The following is a 15,650-nucleotide window of genomic DNA, read 5'->3' on the forward strand; positions in this document are numbered from 1 at the left end:
GCCTTTCTTCTGCCAGGTTAGTTCCACAACAGCTCAGTTGATAGCTCCGGGTGATGGCTAGATCCACAGTGGTGCCCTGAGGTCACAGGGCTGTGGTGGAGCCTGAGGTGCATGGTTTGGAGCTGGAAGGGGGGCAGGGGGAGGGGAGGAAAGCAAGGGACTAGGGGGGTAAGGAGTGGAAATTTTGCTTCACAGAGCCTGGGACATGGAGATAGGGTGCAAGGAAGGAAAGTGATTGGGAATCACCCTGTCACATGGGGCTGTGGTCCTGCCCGCTGTGAGGATCCAGCCAGCAGCTGTGAACCCACAGGCTTGTCTTGCCCAAGGAGGAGAGGGCAATTGATTTACAAACAACTGATTTACAAACGCTTCCTCTCTCTGTGTGGGTCATCTGAGGAACTGTGGGAACACCAAGAGCCTAGAGAGGGAATAAAAAAATATTTGTGTGATACATTGTGAAATATTGTGAAAAGGGAACTCTGGTGGCCTAATGGCAAGAAGCTGCTCTGCAATCCCAAAGGCATGCACTTCAAGACCACAAGCTACTCCGTGGGAGAAGGATAGGCAGTCTCTTCCCATGCAATTAACTGCCTCTGAAAAGCCACTGGAGGTTCAGCTATGGGTACTTGACAGTACACAACAACAACAACAACAACAACGTGTGAAAGGAAGGGGGTACGGTGGAGTGACGGGTACATCTTCATCTATTAACAGAAAGGGAACTTTGCTGTTGGGAACCTTCCAGAGGCTTGGTGGGGAAAAGACCTAGCAATCTGCTCCCATAAAAATTGTTGTTGTGTATTACTGAGTCAGAATGGACTTATAGCTGATCCTTCAGTGGTTTTTTAGAGACAGTTAATTGCACAGAAGATTTTTCTCCTGTCTTTCTCTTGCGGCACAACTAGTGGGTTTGAACCACTAGTGTTTGGCTTGGCAGCTTTAACTCCTTACCTCTAAGGCACCAGAGTTATGGGCCAGTTTTACTCTGTCCTGTCGGGTGGCTTAGTCAGAATCAACTTGATGGCCCACGAGGACACTTACGGAATGCATTCCCAAACTCACCAACACCCTGCCTTCCAGACTGCCTTTCTCTTCCCATGACCCGATCACTGGCTTTCTTCCTCTTGCTTGGACTGTCTTCTGCTCCTGTTTTCAGTAAGGCCATTCGAGACAGACGTCTCTCCTGGCTCTGCAACACTCTTCATAATGTTCATACAGGTATTTAATGGGCTTCTGCCCGTCCAACAATTAACGTAAAGGTCAGCGAGTAATCTCCTGGTGCGTGCCTTTCACCGCCAGCTCCCTGCTCGTATGATTCCTTTGCTGCATTCTTTCCAAATAGGTGGGAGGGCTGAGGTCATGGGTCTGCTTGTGCTGGGTGGACAGGCTTTAATGAGGTTGCTGCAGAGGCAGAAGCGGGGCCACCCTTTTTGTCGCCGATGCCCATGCTCTGGGGCAGTCTCTGAACACTCTGTCGTCATGGGTCTTTTCTCTCTCCCTCTTTTTCAAAGGGGAGGACTTGGCAGATAGAGATGTATTTTAGGTTACCACTTAGTTGTCCGTCATGATCTGGTTACTGTGTGAGGCTATATCCTTTAAGTAACAATTAGAGCGAGGAGAGTGAAGGGGTAAGAGGTGAGCGAGATAGAGTGTGAGAGAGTGTACGAATGTGTGAGTTTCCATGTTTTACTTTGTTCCAGGAACACTGGGCAAGCTCTAAACATGGATGACCTCATTCAGTCTTCCTCAGAATCTAGTGAAAGGTACTGGGATTAATACCGTTTTACAGATGAGGAAACAGAGGGTCTGGAATTAAGTCACTTTCACAAGCTCTAAAGCATCCAGAGGGCGTGGAGCTAGGATGCAAGCCTGCTTTCTGGCCATACCCCAGAAGCCTTCCAGACCCTAGTGTAGTGAGGAGAACCACCTCAGCATCACCAGGGTGGATGTTGGTTTGAAACACAGGCCCTGCTCCAGATTAAAGTCTGTGTCTAAGCGGGACTCCCCAGGGGACTCCTGCGTGTCTTAAAGGTTGACACCGTCCTACTGTCTCCAGAAATGAGAGTGAATTAACACTGCTGTGTATGAGCTGAGGAAACTGTGGTTTAGAGAGGTTAAGAGTTAGTCAGGAGCAGAGCTGAGATGATTCAGGGGCAGACCCTGCAACCGCAGTGCCAGCTTCCGTGGGCAGACGCCCAGCTGTGTGTGGACGGGAACCAGGCCCTCCTCTCCCCACCCTGGGCCTGTCTCCTGGACGCACTGGTGAGGATAAGCGTCTGGGACTGACTCTACTGCTCTCCCCTCTGTTTCCCTCCTACAGATGTGCAGCACATCAAGCGGAGGGACATCGTGCTGAAGCGAGAACTGGGCGAGGGAGCCTTTGGGAAGGTTTTCCTGGCCGAGTGCTACAACCTCAGCCCCACCAAGGACAAGATGCTCGTGGCAGTGAAGGTAAAAGTCTGGGGCCTGTGTCCACGGGATGAGGGCTCGCTGAGGAACAGGACAGGGAAGGGAGATGGCTCGGTGCATTCTAGAAGATGGTGTTAAACTGGCCTTGCTGCCAGATGAAACCATGGCTCTTGCTCCAAGGTCAGTGAGGTTTCCTCTGAGTCAAACATGCCTCCCTTCTGCATCAGAGGCCAAGAGTTGAGTCCTACAGGGCTGCTTGAGGTGCACCTGGAAACCAGTTGCCTTGTGTGGAAGGCCCTGTGTTCACTGCATCTCAGGGCTGCTCTCCTACCTCCTTGGTGATTCTGCAGACTGCATCTCCTGTGCCTGCAAAGTCTCTTCTCTGACCTTGTTCCTGAAGTAGAGCTGGATTAAGGGCTGGCTGTTCCAGGAAGCCAGGGAGCCACTGTGTATGGTCACCAGACATCACTGATTCAATTGGAGATTGAGAGTGTGTGTGTGTGTGTGTGTGTGTGTGTGAGAGAGAGAGAGAGAGAGAGAGGCAACGTTTAACATAAGGACGATGGTAAGGACATTTAGGAGAACTTCTTAAATACCCTGTGTGATTTTCAGTGACAAAGCTTAGATGTATCCCTGATCTGCATGCCTTCTGTGTTATTAGGCAGACTGTCCCACATTTTCTTAGGGAGAGAGAGAAGAGGCTTTGTGACCCACTAGTTGCCCTCCTCCAAGCCCCGTAGAGCAAGATCAGCTTCTGTAAATCCATGTTGAAGCATGCAGTTCATGCAGACAGGAGTCGGACAGCCCCACTGAGGCATGCACTGGTCTCCAGAGCCCTGATCTGGAGCCTGGCTCCTCGAGTGCAGCCTTGAAGCCAACGGAGACACCACGCATTGTTCTGGGATGTGGGCCAACTTCAGAGCCAGATGCAGGAGACAGTGTCCCCCATGGGGATTTTCTTCTGGACCTCAGAAGGGCCCACCCTTACCACTGACTAGTCTGACCAATCCTGTCACCAGCACTATTTCATGTTTGTGACATTTCAGGGTCACAAAATCTGTACAGCTTCCTATGTACAGACTCTCTCTATCCCCAAAAGATACATGGCCTCCATATGTGCAGGCAGTGGTCATGAGGATAACTTTGCACTTAAAAATTCCATGTAAGAGTCCCAGATCCACTACTTATTATCTGTTGACCTCATGGAAGAGATAAACCTCTTAGGGCCTCAGTTGTCTTACGTGTGCAATGTTGTTGTTGTTTTTAAGTGCCACTGAGTTGAGCAAAACTCATAATGACCCTATGAAAAAAAGATTTGAACACTATTCTGTAACAATTGTCGTTTATCTAATGTTCATAGAATTTCCAAAGGCATGTTGTTTAGGAAGTGGATACCAATTTTGCTTCCAAGCCCGTCTTAATCTTGGAGCTCCACCAAACACTGTCCACCATGAGTAACCATTATGGCATTTGACACCAGTGTTCAGCATCACAGAAACTGCAAGTTACTTCAGTACAGCAAATTGGCAAACCAGTGCTGTACCACTTAGAAAACTATTCTTCCCAAACACCAGGTGGCCCAACCAACTTTTAAATACAAAGGCCTGCTCACTAGACTAATTGACTTAAACAAGAGGCTTCCAGCCCACAGTTGTTTGTTAGTTAAGCCCAGTAAATCCTTTCAGCTCACACACAATTGTGAACAAAATTTAAAAAAAACATACAATTTCACCCTACTTTCAACTAAAACAAGAGAACCGACCCTCCAGAATCCAACTGCTTCACACATGAGCCTCTAAACTCAAGACTTAGTCAGGGCCCAACCAACTTTTAAACATAAAGCACCACAAACCAGATAGATTGACTTAAACAAGAGGAATAATAATAATAATAATACCTTACATACAGTTTCACCCTACTTTCAACTAAAACAAGAGAACCTACCCTCCAGAATCCAACTGCTTCACACATGAGCCTCTAAACTCAAGACTTAGTCAGGGCCCAACCAACTTTAAACATAAAGCACCACAAACCAGATAGATTGACTTAAACAAGAGGAATAATAATAATAATAATAACTGGAAGCAGGAGCGGCATCCACTTCCGAAATGGCTTGCCTCCGGAAACTCTATGTACGAACAGTGCTCAGGCCATTCGTTCATAGGGTTGCTATGAGTCGTCTACGACTCGATGGCATCAAACAACAACAACAACAGCGAATACTGGTGATTATAGACAGATGTCTAAAATATTTTTGATATACTGCTTGTTGTTGTTATTGTATGCCATAGCTGAGCCTCCAGTGGGTTTTCAGAAGCAGCAAATCTCACGAGAGGAGACATACTGCTTGGGATGTAGTAAATGTTTAATAATAAAGAGTAGCTGCTCTTTGATCTTATCATTCTCATTATTATTGATATGGAATATACGTATATAGATGCCCTAGGATTTCTCCAGCTTACATTGACCATCTAGCATAGATGTGGCCAATATTTTTTTTGCTACAGGGCCAGATAAAAATATTTTAAGACTTGTGGGCTTCTCCACTGAAACTACTCAACTCTGCCATAGACAATATATAAACAGTGGAGAGTGGCTGTGTTCCAACAAATTATTATTATTATTTTTACAGAAAGAAGCATAGTTTGCCAACTACTCTTCTAGAAAATAATGATAAGGAACTAGAATATTTCCCCCGTGAATGGCTAGTGATTGTTATTGCAAAACATCACGAGAAACAACATGCCTGGCGTGTCTCTGTAAAGGAGTAAAAGGTGCCCTTAAACAGCTCAGAACCATTTTCTAACATCCTCTTGAAAGTTAGACCCTGCCCTGCCTCCGTGCGTTAATTTATAGGACGTCGCTAACCCGCTGGGTGTCCCAGCATCGGTCTGGGGACTGCTGCGTGAACAAACACTGCTTGCACTTTGAACAGGAAATGAAAACGATGGGCTAAAACCCTGGAAAATGTTTCCCTCAGAGTGGTCTAGCATTAAGGGAGAACACCCAGAGTGGATAATGGAGAAAACGTGTTTCAGTTTTTGACATGGTAAGAAGCTTTCCTCCCTTGCCTGGATCTCAGAGCCTCAGTGAGATGAGAGCTTTGGGATGCACGTTATTCATCATTGACAGGATCTATCCAGTGACCAGCCTGTGGACAAGGTGCCCGTCTCTCCAGAGAACCTCTGAGCAGCACCTTTCTCGCTCCTTGTCTTCTTTAGATCTCACTCTTTTTTGAATTTGTTCTCATGCTGACGCAGAACATCATTGCTCAGAGGGACCGTGGAGGAGGAGGAGGGGATGATGATGAAGTTGCTGTTGTTGTGTACCACCGAGTCTGAACTGACTCATATAGCTTACCTTCCAAGTGGGTTTTCAGAGGCCGTAGGTCACACAGGAAGACGTGACCAATCTTTTTCCAGCAGAGCAGCTGTAGATTTGAACCATGTGCCTTTGGGATGGCAGGGCAACTTCTAAACACTAAGCCACCCTAAGAATTATGAGAGTATCTTAAAAGCAAACACTTAATAGGAAGCTCATACTATGCCAGACCCTATAGAAGTGATGGGCACATAATTTTGTTTAGTTCTCACAACAACCCTTTGAGATGGGTATTATTAATATGTCCATTTTACAGAATAGGAAAGTTAACCAATTTCTCAGGGTCTCAATGGAGAAGCCCGATATCACATTGATGCTCTTCAAATTCCCTTTCTTTATAGGTAACAGAAAGAGGTCCCTTGTAACCTACTATTGTCTCTGCCTCTCTGGGTTCTGCCCAGGGTGAATACTTCAATGTCCTTCAAATTCGTTGTTTTCCATAATTTTAGCTGATCTAGAGTTTGTCCTGTTTTTGAAGATTTTTCATTTTAACATTAATTACCATGCATTTTATTTCCAGGATTTTTAATTGGTTTTTGTTTTATTTTTATCTTAGTTGTATTTCTCTTTACTGTGTATCTTTAAAAAATGTTATTTTGTTGCTCTCTAACAATTACTTATTTTAAAATATTTATTAGTCTGTTCCAGAAAATTCATTTCACCTTCAAGTAATTCGTAGTCTGACTATTAATAGTCTTAGCGTCTGAATTTAGCATTTCCTCTCTTTTGGTCTCTGCCTGGACTTCAGATTTCTTTTGCTTTGGACTGTCGCTTAGTTCTTGTGTTCATGATTTCCAGTTTCAGCTACTTTAGATTGGAGCAAAAACTTCAACCATTGAAGGAGCAATCTAAGTGCAGAATCTCAGCTTTTTATTATTTTACCATTTTTATAGCTTTTCCTCCCACTCTTAACACTATTTTTAACCACTGACCTTTCTGTAGGTCTTTCTAAGGCATTTATCCCAGGTTCTATACAACAGCCCACTCTTTGCACTTAATGTTTCATTGGACTCGATAACATTTCATTACATTAAGTAATTACAGTTGTTAGGTTTAACTGTCTTAAGTGAGCTCTCTTGGTAAACCCTCCCTGGGATTGAAGTATATCTCTGGATGTTCATGTTCAGGGCATAATTGTACCAGCCAGTATGTTTTACAGAGGTAATAGATAGTGCCAGTTCCTCTTACCAGGCACATAGATGTAGTTCAGTTGAGTTGTTTCTGGCCAAGAGAATAACGAGTGCAAAGGCTCTGGGGTGACAAAAACTTGGAGGATACAAGGACCAGAAAAGCCAATGAAAGGGAAATGTAGTAAATTAGGGAGGAGGGGAGAGAAAATATGTGTGTGGGTGGAGATTAAGGAGAGAGAAGATAGGTCAAGATCAGCCATTTAGGGTCCATAATTATGTTAAGGAGTTTGACTTTTATTGTAAAAAACAATGGTCAATTTTAAGTCAGGGATGAGTTAATGAAGGAAAAATACTCAAGTAATATTAATAAAAACGATTTCTCTATTTCCATGAACAAGCGTTGGGGAATCTCAACCAGGCAAAGTAGCAGTGGATTTTCTGTGACTAGGAGAAAGGTGATTTTCATAATTAAAAGAAGATGATCAGGATGTTGGGGGGAGGGGTACGCACACACACATACGTGATTTCTTTCTAATTTGAAGCATTTAGAAATATATATATATATATATATGCACAATTAATAACTTGGCCTCCAATATACTGAAGAAATCTGAACTTGAATATCCCTTGAAATATCTGCCACCAACAAAAGAAAACGGTTGACAGCAGAGCCCCTCGTTTGAATGGACAAGATGAAGGTGTCAAGTGACTTTGAAGGAGCTGGAAACTAGAAGTTAGACTGCTTTCCTTCCACCCACTAATAGCCTGGGTGAAATCCTTCCTGTAGGGCAGGGCCAGGCAGGCCGTTCTGTGGCGGTGCCCTGAGAAGGGAAGACCAGACAGGGCAAGAGATGCAACCTCCCTGGGAAGAGGAGGAAGCTGGGAAGGGCAAGCCCCAGCTCACCTCTGCCCTACGATTGCTGCTGGAACGGTCTACCCAGGATGCTCCTGGCTGCAGAGGCCACATGGCAGAGCCCATAGCCCAGTGGGCTCAGGTCTCATGCAGATATATTTTCTGGAGACTTGGCTCTGTCCTGTGACACAGACTTGTTACTCATTTTGCAATTTCCCAGCTACAAAGAAAAGTGTTGGATGTGTATGCCCCTAAATGGAGTGAGAGAGGTTTTGGCCCAATTTCCTTCTCATTATTCTCTTCCTATCATCTCTGTCCCAATTGCATCCCTGGTGAGTGGAGCCTCTTACAACTCTGAACCTCAGTTACCCACCCCACTTTTTGCCAATTATATAACTCAAGCATGGCCCTGGAGCCGAGAGACCCATTTTGGAAGAGCTTCAGGATTGATGAGGGTCCAGAGAAGGGATGCAGGAGAATTCAGAGAGTTGATTTGTGTTCTGTCCCTCATGTCAGGAGCTCATACCTGCTCACATGCGGGGAGCCAGCCTGGGGGACGCTGGCTGGCACCGCTCAAGGGCTGAGAGCAGAAATAGCCCATGGCTGCCACAGCATCCAGACTCTGCAAGCGAATGATTTAAGGAGATGGAGCCAGGCCATTTGGCTGGCCCCAAATTTGATCTACTTTTCCCTCTCATAAATCCAACATTCACATAAATTTTATATTCTCCCATCCCACCCATGCTGGGCTCTTTCACTTTCTTTCCCCACCCCTTCTTCTTTCCTCTTGTGAAGATTAATAACTCCCTGGCAGAGATTCTGTATAACCACACCCCAGCCCACGCTGCTCACAGCTGGGACCTGAGCAAGGTCACCAAGGGACGCTCACTCTCATCAGGACTCTGACTTCTTCTCACAGCAAGAAGCCTTCACAGATGCATAACCAAAAGGATGTTAACCCAAAGGATGGAGGTTTGAGTCTATCCATGTGTCTTGGAAGAAGGTCCTTCTCCAGCCACTGTGGAGTGCAGTTATTCTGTAGCACACATCAGGTGCCCACAAGTCAGAGATGCCTTTACAGCAGTTAGTTTGATCCTAGAGCAGGTGACAAGAGATGAAACAGAGTCCATAAAGTCAGAGCTGGCTCACACTGGCAAGGAGCTGGGACATCTGGACCTTGACCTCTGTCCTGGCCATGCTGTTGATGAGCCTCACCTCATCTTTCCCACCTCCCCCTGCTGTTTCACACCTCCACCCATCATTCCCTTGGAGACCCACCTACTGATGAATCATCTAATTTACAAGTGGGATTGAGTGGCTTGCTTCCAGTGTTCCAGCCTCATCTGCTCGCCCTAAGCTGTCCTACAACGTTTCCCAGGTCACGCACCTGTCCTGTACTCAGGTTTCTCTGAAAATGTCCTCTAGTGAGCATTCAACACATCTGTTAGCAGTAAAGCCATTTTTATCAAGCACTATTATGTGAAGCCCCCGAACGTTAAAAAGAATGGTGTTGCTGGTTAAAGTTGGGGTGGGGCTTGATCTTTGGCTAAAAGATAAAAGCTCCCTTACTGGCTACCGAGGCATCATCTTTGAACTTGGGGGGCACTGTGGGGTCCAGGCGAAATGTTTAGGATTATGAGATGTCAGAGGTTCAGTCTAGCTTTAACGTCCTGTGGTTTGATACAGATAAAGTGAACTGATTTCAACAGGGCTGGGCCTCAGTTTCTAACTCTGGCATGAACAGGTGAGAACACATGATATCTACATCGATTTGAATGCTCACACTAACACTGTTGTTGAGCCAGTTCCCTCTGGAGACTGTTATTCCCTCCCCACCTCAGATCCACTCGTAGATTTGAACCTCTGGGTTTGAGCCTTTAGATTAGCAGTGCAACTTGATAATCACTAATGCATCCATATCACTAATGGGATTTTGAAGTCCCTGGATAATGACATATTTACACTCCGGATTGGAAACCTGGTGACCATCAGCCAATGGCCAAATAGTCTGCTAACCAAGCTTTGTATTGGGAAAATCTGATTCAAGGACCTCTTCAGAGGGCTGAAGAGCAATAATGTCAGTCTAGAGACTAAGGTGTGCCTGATCCAGGTCATGGTTTTCGCAATTACATGCTACATATCAGAAAGCTGGACATGACTAAGGATGACAGAAGAAGAATCTATGTATCTGAGTTCTGGTGCTGGAGAAGAGTTTTGGGCATACCACGGACTGCCAGGTGAACAAACAGGTCTGTCCTGGAAAGGGTGAAGCCAAGATGTTCCTTGGAGGCAAGGATTTTGAAGCTCCATATGACACACTTTGGGCATGTTGCCAGGAGGGGCTAGTCCTTGGAAAAGAAGGACATCATACTTGGAAGAGTGGAGGGACAGCACAAGAGACGAAAACCCCAGATAAGATAGATTAACACAGTGACAAGCGTAATGGAGGGAGGTGTGTTGGAGACAGTGAGATTGGCTCAGGATAGGGCAGGCTTCAGAGCTGTTGTACATAGGGTTGCTATGAGTCACAACAACTCGACCACATGTAACAACAACAATCAAGCATTGATTGGTTTGAACCCACCCAGTGATTCTGAGGAAGAAAATACCTGGGAAGCTGGTCCTATAGGATCTCATCCTAGGAAAGCTCTGTGGGGAGGGGAAGTTCTCTATCACAGAGGCAGCTCATCAGAATCAACTCTACTGCAAACAATAGCACTCCTGAAATGCTGAAAACAAAGTCAGAAAACTAATTTAGGCAAGTAGATCCCTACTCATGGTGCTCTCATTCATGTCAGTGTAAGACTGCTTACTCAAGGTTTTAAGCAATTGATTCTTTTTAGAAAAAAAAAAAAGATTGTGAGGCCTTTATTCCAAAGCACCACTGGGTAGACTCAAACCTCTAACCTTTTAGTCAGGCAACCAAGCATATTAGCCACAGGCACCACTTTCAGACTCCAAGCCCAAGCAGCCCTGTGCACTTTTGGTAATAATAGAGGCTGCAGGGGGAAGAGATCTTTAGCTAAAGAGCTTTCATCGGCTGCAGGTGAGGCCAGCCTGCCTGAGAAACTAGAAGGATTAAATGCCTGGCTGAGAAAAGGTGGAACAATCCCCAGTCTGTCTACAATTCCACTAACCTGCAAATGACAAGCCAGCTTCACACCCGCTTCCTCATTTTTCTGATGTTGGTCTATTGAGGGCAGTAAACTGTGTCAGGTGAGATGGGCGGATGCTGCTCTCATCTGCCAGCAGACCTCGAGGAGGAAGGTGTGGACACACCTGCACCAGTGACTTCTCCAGCAGGAAAGGCACTCTTCCCTCCACAGCTCATAGTCCCATGAGGCAGGCGTTGCTACATCCTCACAGCACTGGCCTCTCCAGGGTCCCTCAGGTGGGCTTGAAAGGCCTCAGAGCTCGTGGTTGGTGAAGTAGCTGTTAGGCATAAATCTTGGAGGTTCAAGTTCATCAGAGACAGCTTGGTTAAAAGGCAGCCCTCAAAGACCCTATGGAGAAACTCTACTCTGATGGACCTACATGGGTCTCCATGATTTGGGACTGAATCAAAGATAACTTTTTAAGTGGATATATGCTAATTTTAAAAGCCATTGGGCAGCAGTTGTTCAATTGATTTATTAGTTATGAATCAATTTCTTCAAATAATCCTTTAGAAGAAAGAACCTTTGTCAAGCCTTCCATCTCCCTGCTCCCTCCCCCTCCAGAGTGTGAAACTCTGAAGAAGAGTGGCTTTCTCAGAGTCCCCAGGTGGGGTGGGGCAGGGGGGTGTAGAATTTCTGACTGACTTCTTGCTCCTCTTTGCCCTTTAATATTATGTAAATCTGCCCTCACTTTGAAGTAGCTGAATCAACCCCTACCAATTCTTCATCACAATCACTTGCCTTTCCTGCACGTGCAGCTTTTCAATCACTTCAAGGGCTTCCAGCCTTTTCTTGAACTAAAGCAAGGCTAAATAAGACTGTCTGCACCTGTTCTGGCTCACCTACAGATTCAGCTGAGAGGCATAAACACACAGGCAGCAATGGATGTGTTCCTAAGTTGGGGAGTGTCTGTAATTTGGAATTGGTGCCCTGGTGGGTGGGACACAGGCGTCAGACAAGTTGTTTCTCTTGCTACAAGGATTCAAATGCTCAAGGAGTCAGGAGTGTTTTAGCTTCTTTTGTCATTGTTGCTGGTCTGTGTACCATCAAATTAATTCCGACTCACTGCGACCTTATAAAACAGAATAAAATTGCCCTCTAGGATTGCTAAGGCTGTGCCTTTATGGACAAGAGTCCTGCAGGGAATATGTGGAACATGTTAGCTACTAACCAAAAGGTCGGTTGTTCAAATCCACTAACCGCTTCAAGGAGAAAGACGAGACATTTCTTCCCATAAAGATTTACAGCCTCAAAACACACTGGAGCATCATAAACGGGACATTAAGCTTGACAGAGGGGCACTGCACTTAGTTTTTCTTTTTTAATCTTCATCAGAGCAGATCACTGTATCTGTCTCCTTAGGATTCGAACCTTTGACATTTGGTTTACCAACAAGCATTTAAACATTGTGGCGCCAGGGCTTCTTACACCCTGAATTAAGATCGTACTTCCTGGGTGTCCGCTGGGTGCGGTGTCCGTTGTATTTCTGTTGAGAACAAAGTGGCTGCACCCTGTGGTCACTCAGGGCCCATGTCCTGCATTTCCAGGCCCTGAAGGACCCCACCCTGGCCGCCCGGAAAGACTTCCAGCGGGAGGCGGAGCTGCTCACCAACCTGCAGCACGAGCACATCGTCAAGTTCTACGGGGTGTGCGGCGATGGAGACCCCCTCATCATGGTCTTCGAGTACATGAAGCACGGAGACCTTAACAAGTTCCTCAGGTAAGCAGGATGGCACGATGCTGTGGGTAGTCGTGCCACCACTGATGGTGAGAGGCGAGACTCCACAAATTTCTCCTGAGGAACCTTGGTGGTGCAGAGGTTAAGCACTCAACTGCTGGCGTAAAGGTCCATGGTTCGAGTCTACCAGCTGCTGAGCAGAAAAGAGAAAAAAAAAAGATAGCACAGCCTTGGAAATCACTTGGGGCCGTCCCACTCTGTTCTTCATGGGCTCCGAGTCAGAAGCAACCCAATTGCAACTAGAAAGATCTGCTTTCTTATGCATCATCTCCTGAGCTCCCAGACTCACACTTTCCCTCTGACTTCTTAGGGGGGCAGGAGGAGAGGATGACATGACAAGTAGCCTCCTGATTCCAGCATGGTGGAGAAGGGTACAGAAGGGGGCCAGAAAGGATCTATGTGGGTATCAAGTTCTGTGCTGCCTGCTCCACTGGGGCTCCTTTATAATGGAAGCAGGAAGGGGGGCGGGTATGAATGGAAGAGAAATTAAAAATGCAAGGTTAGAGGGATACAGCCCATTGTTCTGCGTCTTCTCCATTGGTTCAGCCGTGCCTTCAGCCCCAAGTGCCACCAGCGGCCTCTCCATCCCACTGTCATAGCTCATATGAGGGAAAGCCAGACACTACACCCACTGATCTTGAGGCTGTTCTGACAAATAACGACCCTCCATTTCCGAGGCTGTAAATCTTTGCAGAAGGCCACCACTCCTCTTGATCCTGAGGAGTGGAAGGTGGCTACAAACCCCTGACCCTGTGGTTAGTAGCCAGGCAGTCCCTGGGTTAAGAACTTCTAACATACAGCTCCTTCCAGCCCTTTAATATTATGTACATTTTCCCTTACTTTGAAACATTATACGTATGCATTATGCCCTTGCCAACAGGGCTCCTTTGTAATGGAAGAGGAGGGGGGAAATGAATGGAAGGGAAATTAAAACTGGAAGGCAAAGAGTAAGAGAAAAAGGAAAGGCAGGAAAAAGGCAGGCAGGCACCAGGTGAGGAACAGTGTCATGCTGGATGGTCTGCCTCGTGGTGGCCTGAAACCTCCTCGGTTACCAGTGAAATGTGTCTGGACAAGGTAAAGGAGCGTGAAAGAGGACCTTGTTTGGCCAGAGTTGCTGACACGCTCCCACAGCCTGTGTCTCTGTCTCCATGAGTTCCTTTCCTGAAGGCATCACGGAGGAGTCTACCCAGGTCAACACTCAACCATCTGTCTTCCCAGTGGTACTTTTGGGAACATAGTCTAGGCTTTGGCCTTCACAGCTGACCAGATTCCTGGTAGACTCCATTAATCCGTCTCTCTGGGCTGTGTCCAACAAGAGTGGGCTTCTTCAGAGCCCCTGCTGGCTTCAGTGCCCAGCGTGAAGCCACTCGTGGGCTTCTTGGGAGGTTGCTGACAGGTGGCTTTTACCTCAGAGCCTCTGAGACCCCCTGGCAGCCTCATCTGCTCTCATGATGCCATGTCCATGGGTTTTAAAAGCAGGCGGGAGGGTCGTCTCCCAGTGGACAGAAGTGGGGTTGCCTGCTCACTCCTTCCTTGCCAATAGGTGCAATAGCTTCCTGCCTGAGGAGCGAGGAGGGTAAAGCCCATAGGAAATAATAAAATAGCTATGTTAGTATTTAATGGTGCTTTTCGGTGGAAATTGGAGAAGCAGTAAAACAGGCTGAGGCCGTGCTGTCTGCAAGACCTCCTTGCCCCATAGCTTCATAAATCAGGGCCCTGGTGTGGCCATGGCTCATTGGGCTCTCTGGAGAACACAGTGAGCACTCAAAATGACTGATAGGACGGGGCAAGGTGTTAGGATAACACCTGGGACTTGGTTTGGGATGAAGTTGTTTTAGGACCCCCATATCTCTGCTTCATGTCAGAGCATCTCTCCAGACCAGACCTGGGCCACGTTGAGGATCAGATATGGTCTCAGAGTCTTACAACCCAGGCAGAGTCTTACTACCCACAGTGTTGGACTGGAGACCAGCAGCATCAGCACCAGTACTTGTCAGAAATGCAAATTCATGGGCTCTTGCTGAGTGATCTGAATCCCCGAGTGACAGATAATTGACATCTCAGGATCAGTCCAAAGGGTCGGAGGCTCCAATCCGTCCAGAGGTGACTCAGTAGAAAGGGCTGGCGGTCTAACTCCAAAAACAGTCAGTCATTGCCTTAGAACCCAATTCTACGAGACCCCCACAGGGCCTCCATGAGTTAGTTAATCAAATGCTGGAGCCCAGCCATCTGCTTTAATACACATCCCCTACCTGCCACCCCAAGCTCGTTAAAACTGAAGAAGCTCTCCTCCAGAGCCAAATGTCTGCTTTTAAAATCCTGCCTCTTACTTCCCTGTGTGGCCATTCTGTGACCTCTCTGACTTGGGCCAGGATCTTATCCTTGTGCACTTCTGTTTCTTTATCTCAAAAGTAAGGGTGGGAGGATTAAGTGAATACATTCGTTTCAAACACTCAGCACAGAGTTTGGTTCATAGGAACGGTGGCCTAGTCCATAGAGAGTTGCATTGCTAACCCAAAGGCATGATGGTTCGAATCCACCAGCTGCTCTGATGGAGAATCCTGTGTGAGTCGCAGCCTTGGAAAACTTGCTGGAGGGTCAGCTATGAGTTGGCTTTGATTCAGCAGCAATTAGGTTCCTGGTTCTTTTTTTATTTATGAAGAGCTTTTGTTATGGCCTTATTACTGATTCTGGTGGCCTAGTGGCAAGAAGCTGTGCTGCAGTCCTGAAGGTATACAGTTTGAATCCACCAGTTGCTCCACTGGAGAATGATGAGCAGTCTCCTCCCATGTGATGAATGCCTCTGGAAACCCACTGGAGGGTCAGCTGTGGGTTGGTTCTCACTTGACAGTACACTACAACAATAACAACAATGTACTAGATATCTAGAATTTGGGAAACTTTGGGCAAGAGTTAAATACCAAAAAGAGTAATATGTCCCCTTGCTCATTGGAGAGCATGGCTGTGGTCATCTTATTAAGTCC

The 15,650-nt window shown here is 46.5% G+C and overlaps 1 protein-coding gene across 3 annotated transcripts in view; it reads left to right on the forward strand.

Annotated features, from left to right (window-relative positions):
* The window catches only part of NTRK3 (neurotrophic tyrosine kinase, receptor, type 3), a 620,856-nt gene that overhangs the window by 514,411 nt on the left and 90,795 nt on the right, over window positions 1–15,650 (forward strand). For all 3 annotated transcript variants that reach the window (XM_006885182.1, XM_006885180.1, XM_006885181.1), the window contains 2 exons: window positions 2,321–2,451; window positions 12,476–12,648. In XM_006885182.1, coding sequence (XP_006885244.1) covers window positions 2,321–2,451; window positions 12,476–12,648 — 304 coding nt within the window. The remainder of the gene's footprint in view (window positions 1–2,320; window positions 2,452–12,475; window positions 12,649–15,650) is intronic.

Source organism: Elephantulus edwardii, unplaced genomic scaffold (assembly GCF_000299155.1).
Source record: "Elephantulus edwardii isolate Elephantulus edwardi_28Jun2011 unplaced genomic scaffold, EleEdw1.0 scaffold00041, whole genome shotgun sequence".
Classification (NCBI taxonomy): domain Eukaryota; kingdom Metazoa; phylum Chordata; class Mammalia; order Macroscelidea; family Macroscelididae; genus Elephantulus; species Elephantulus edwardii.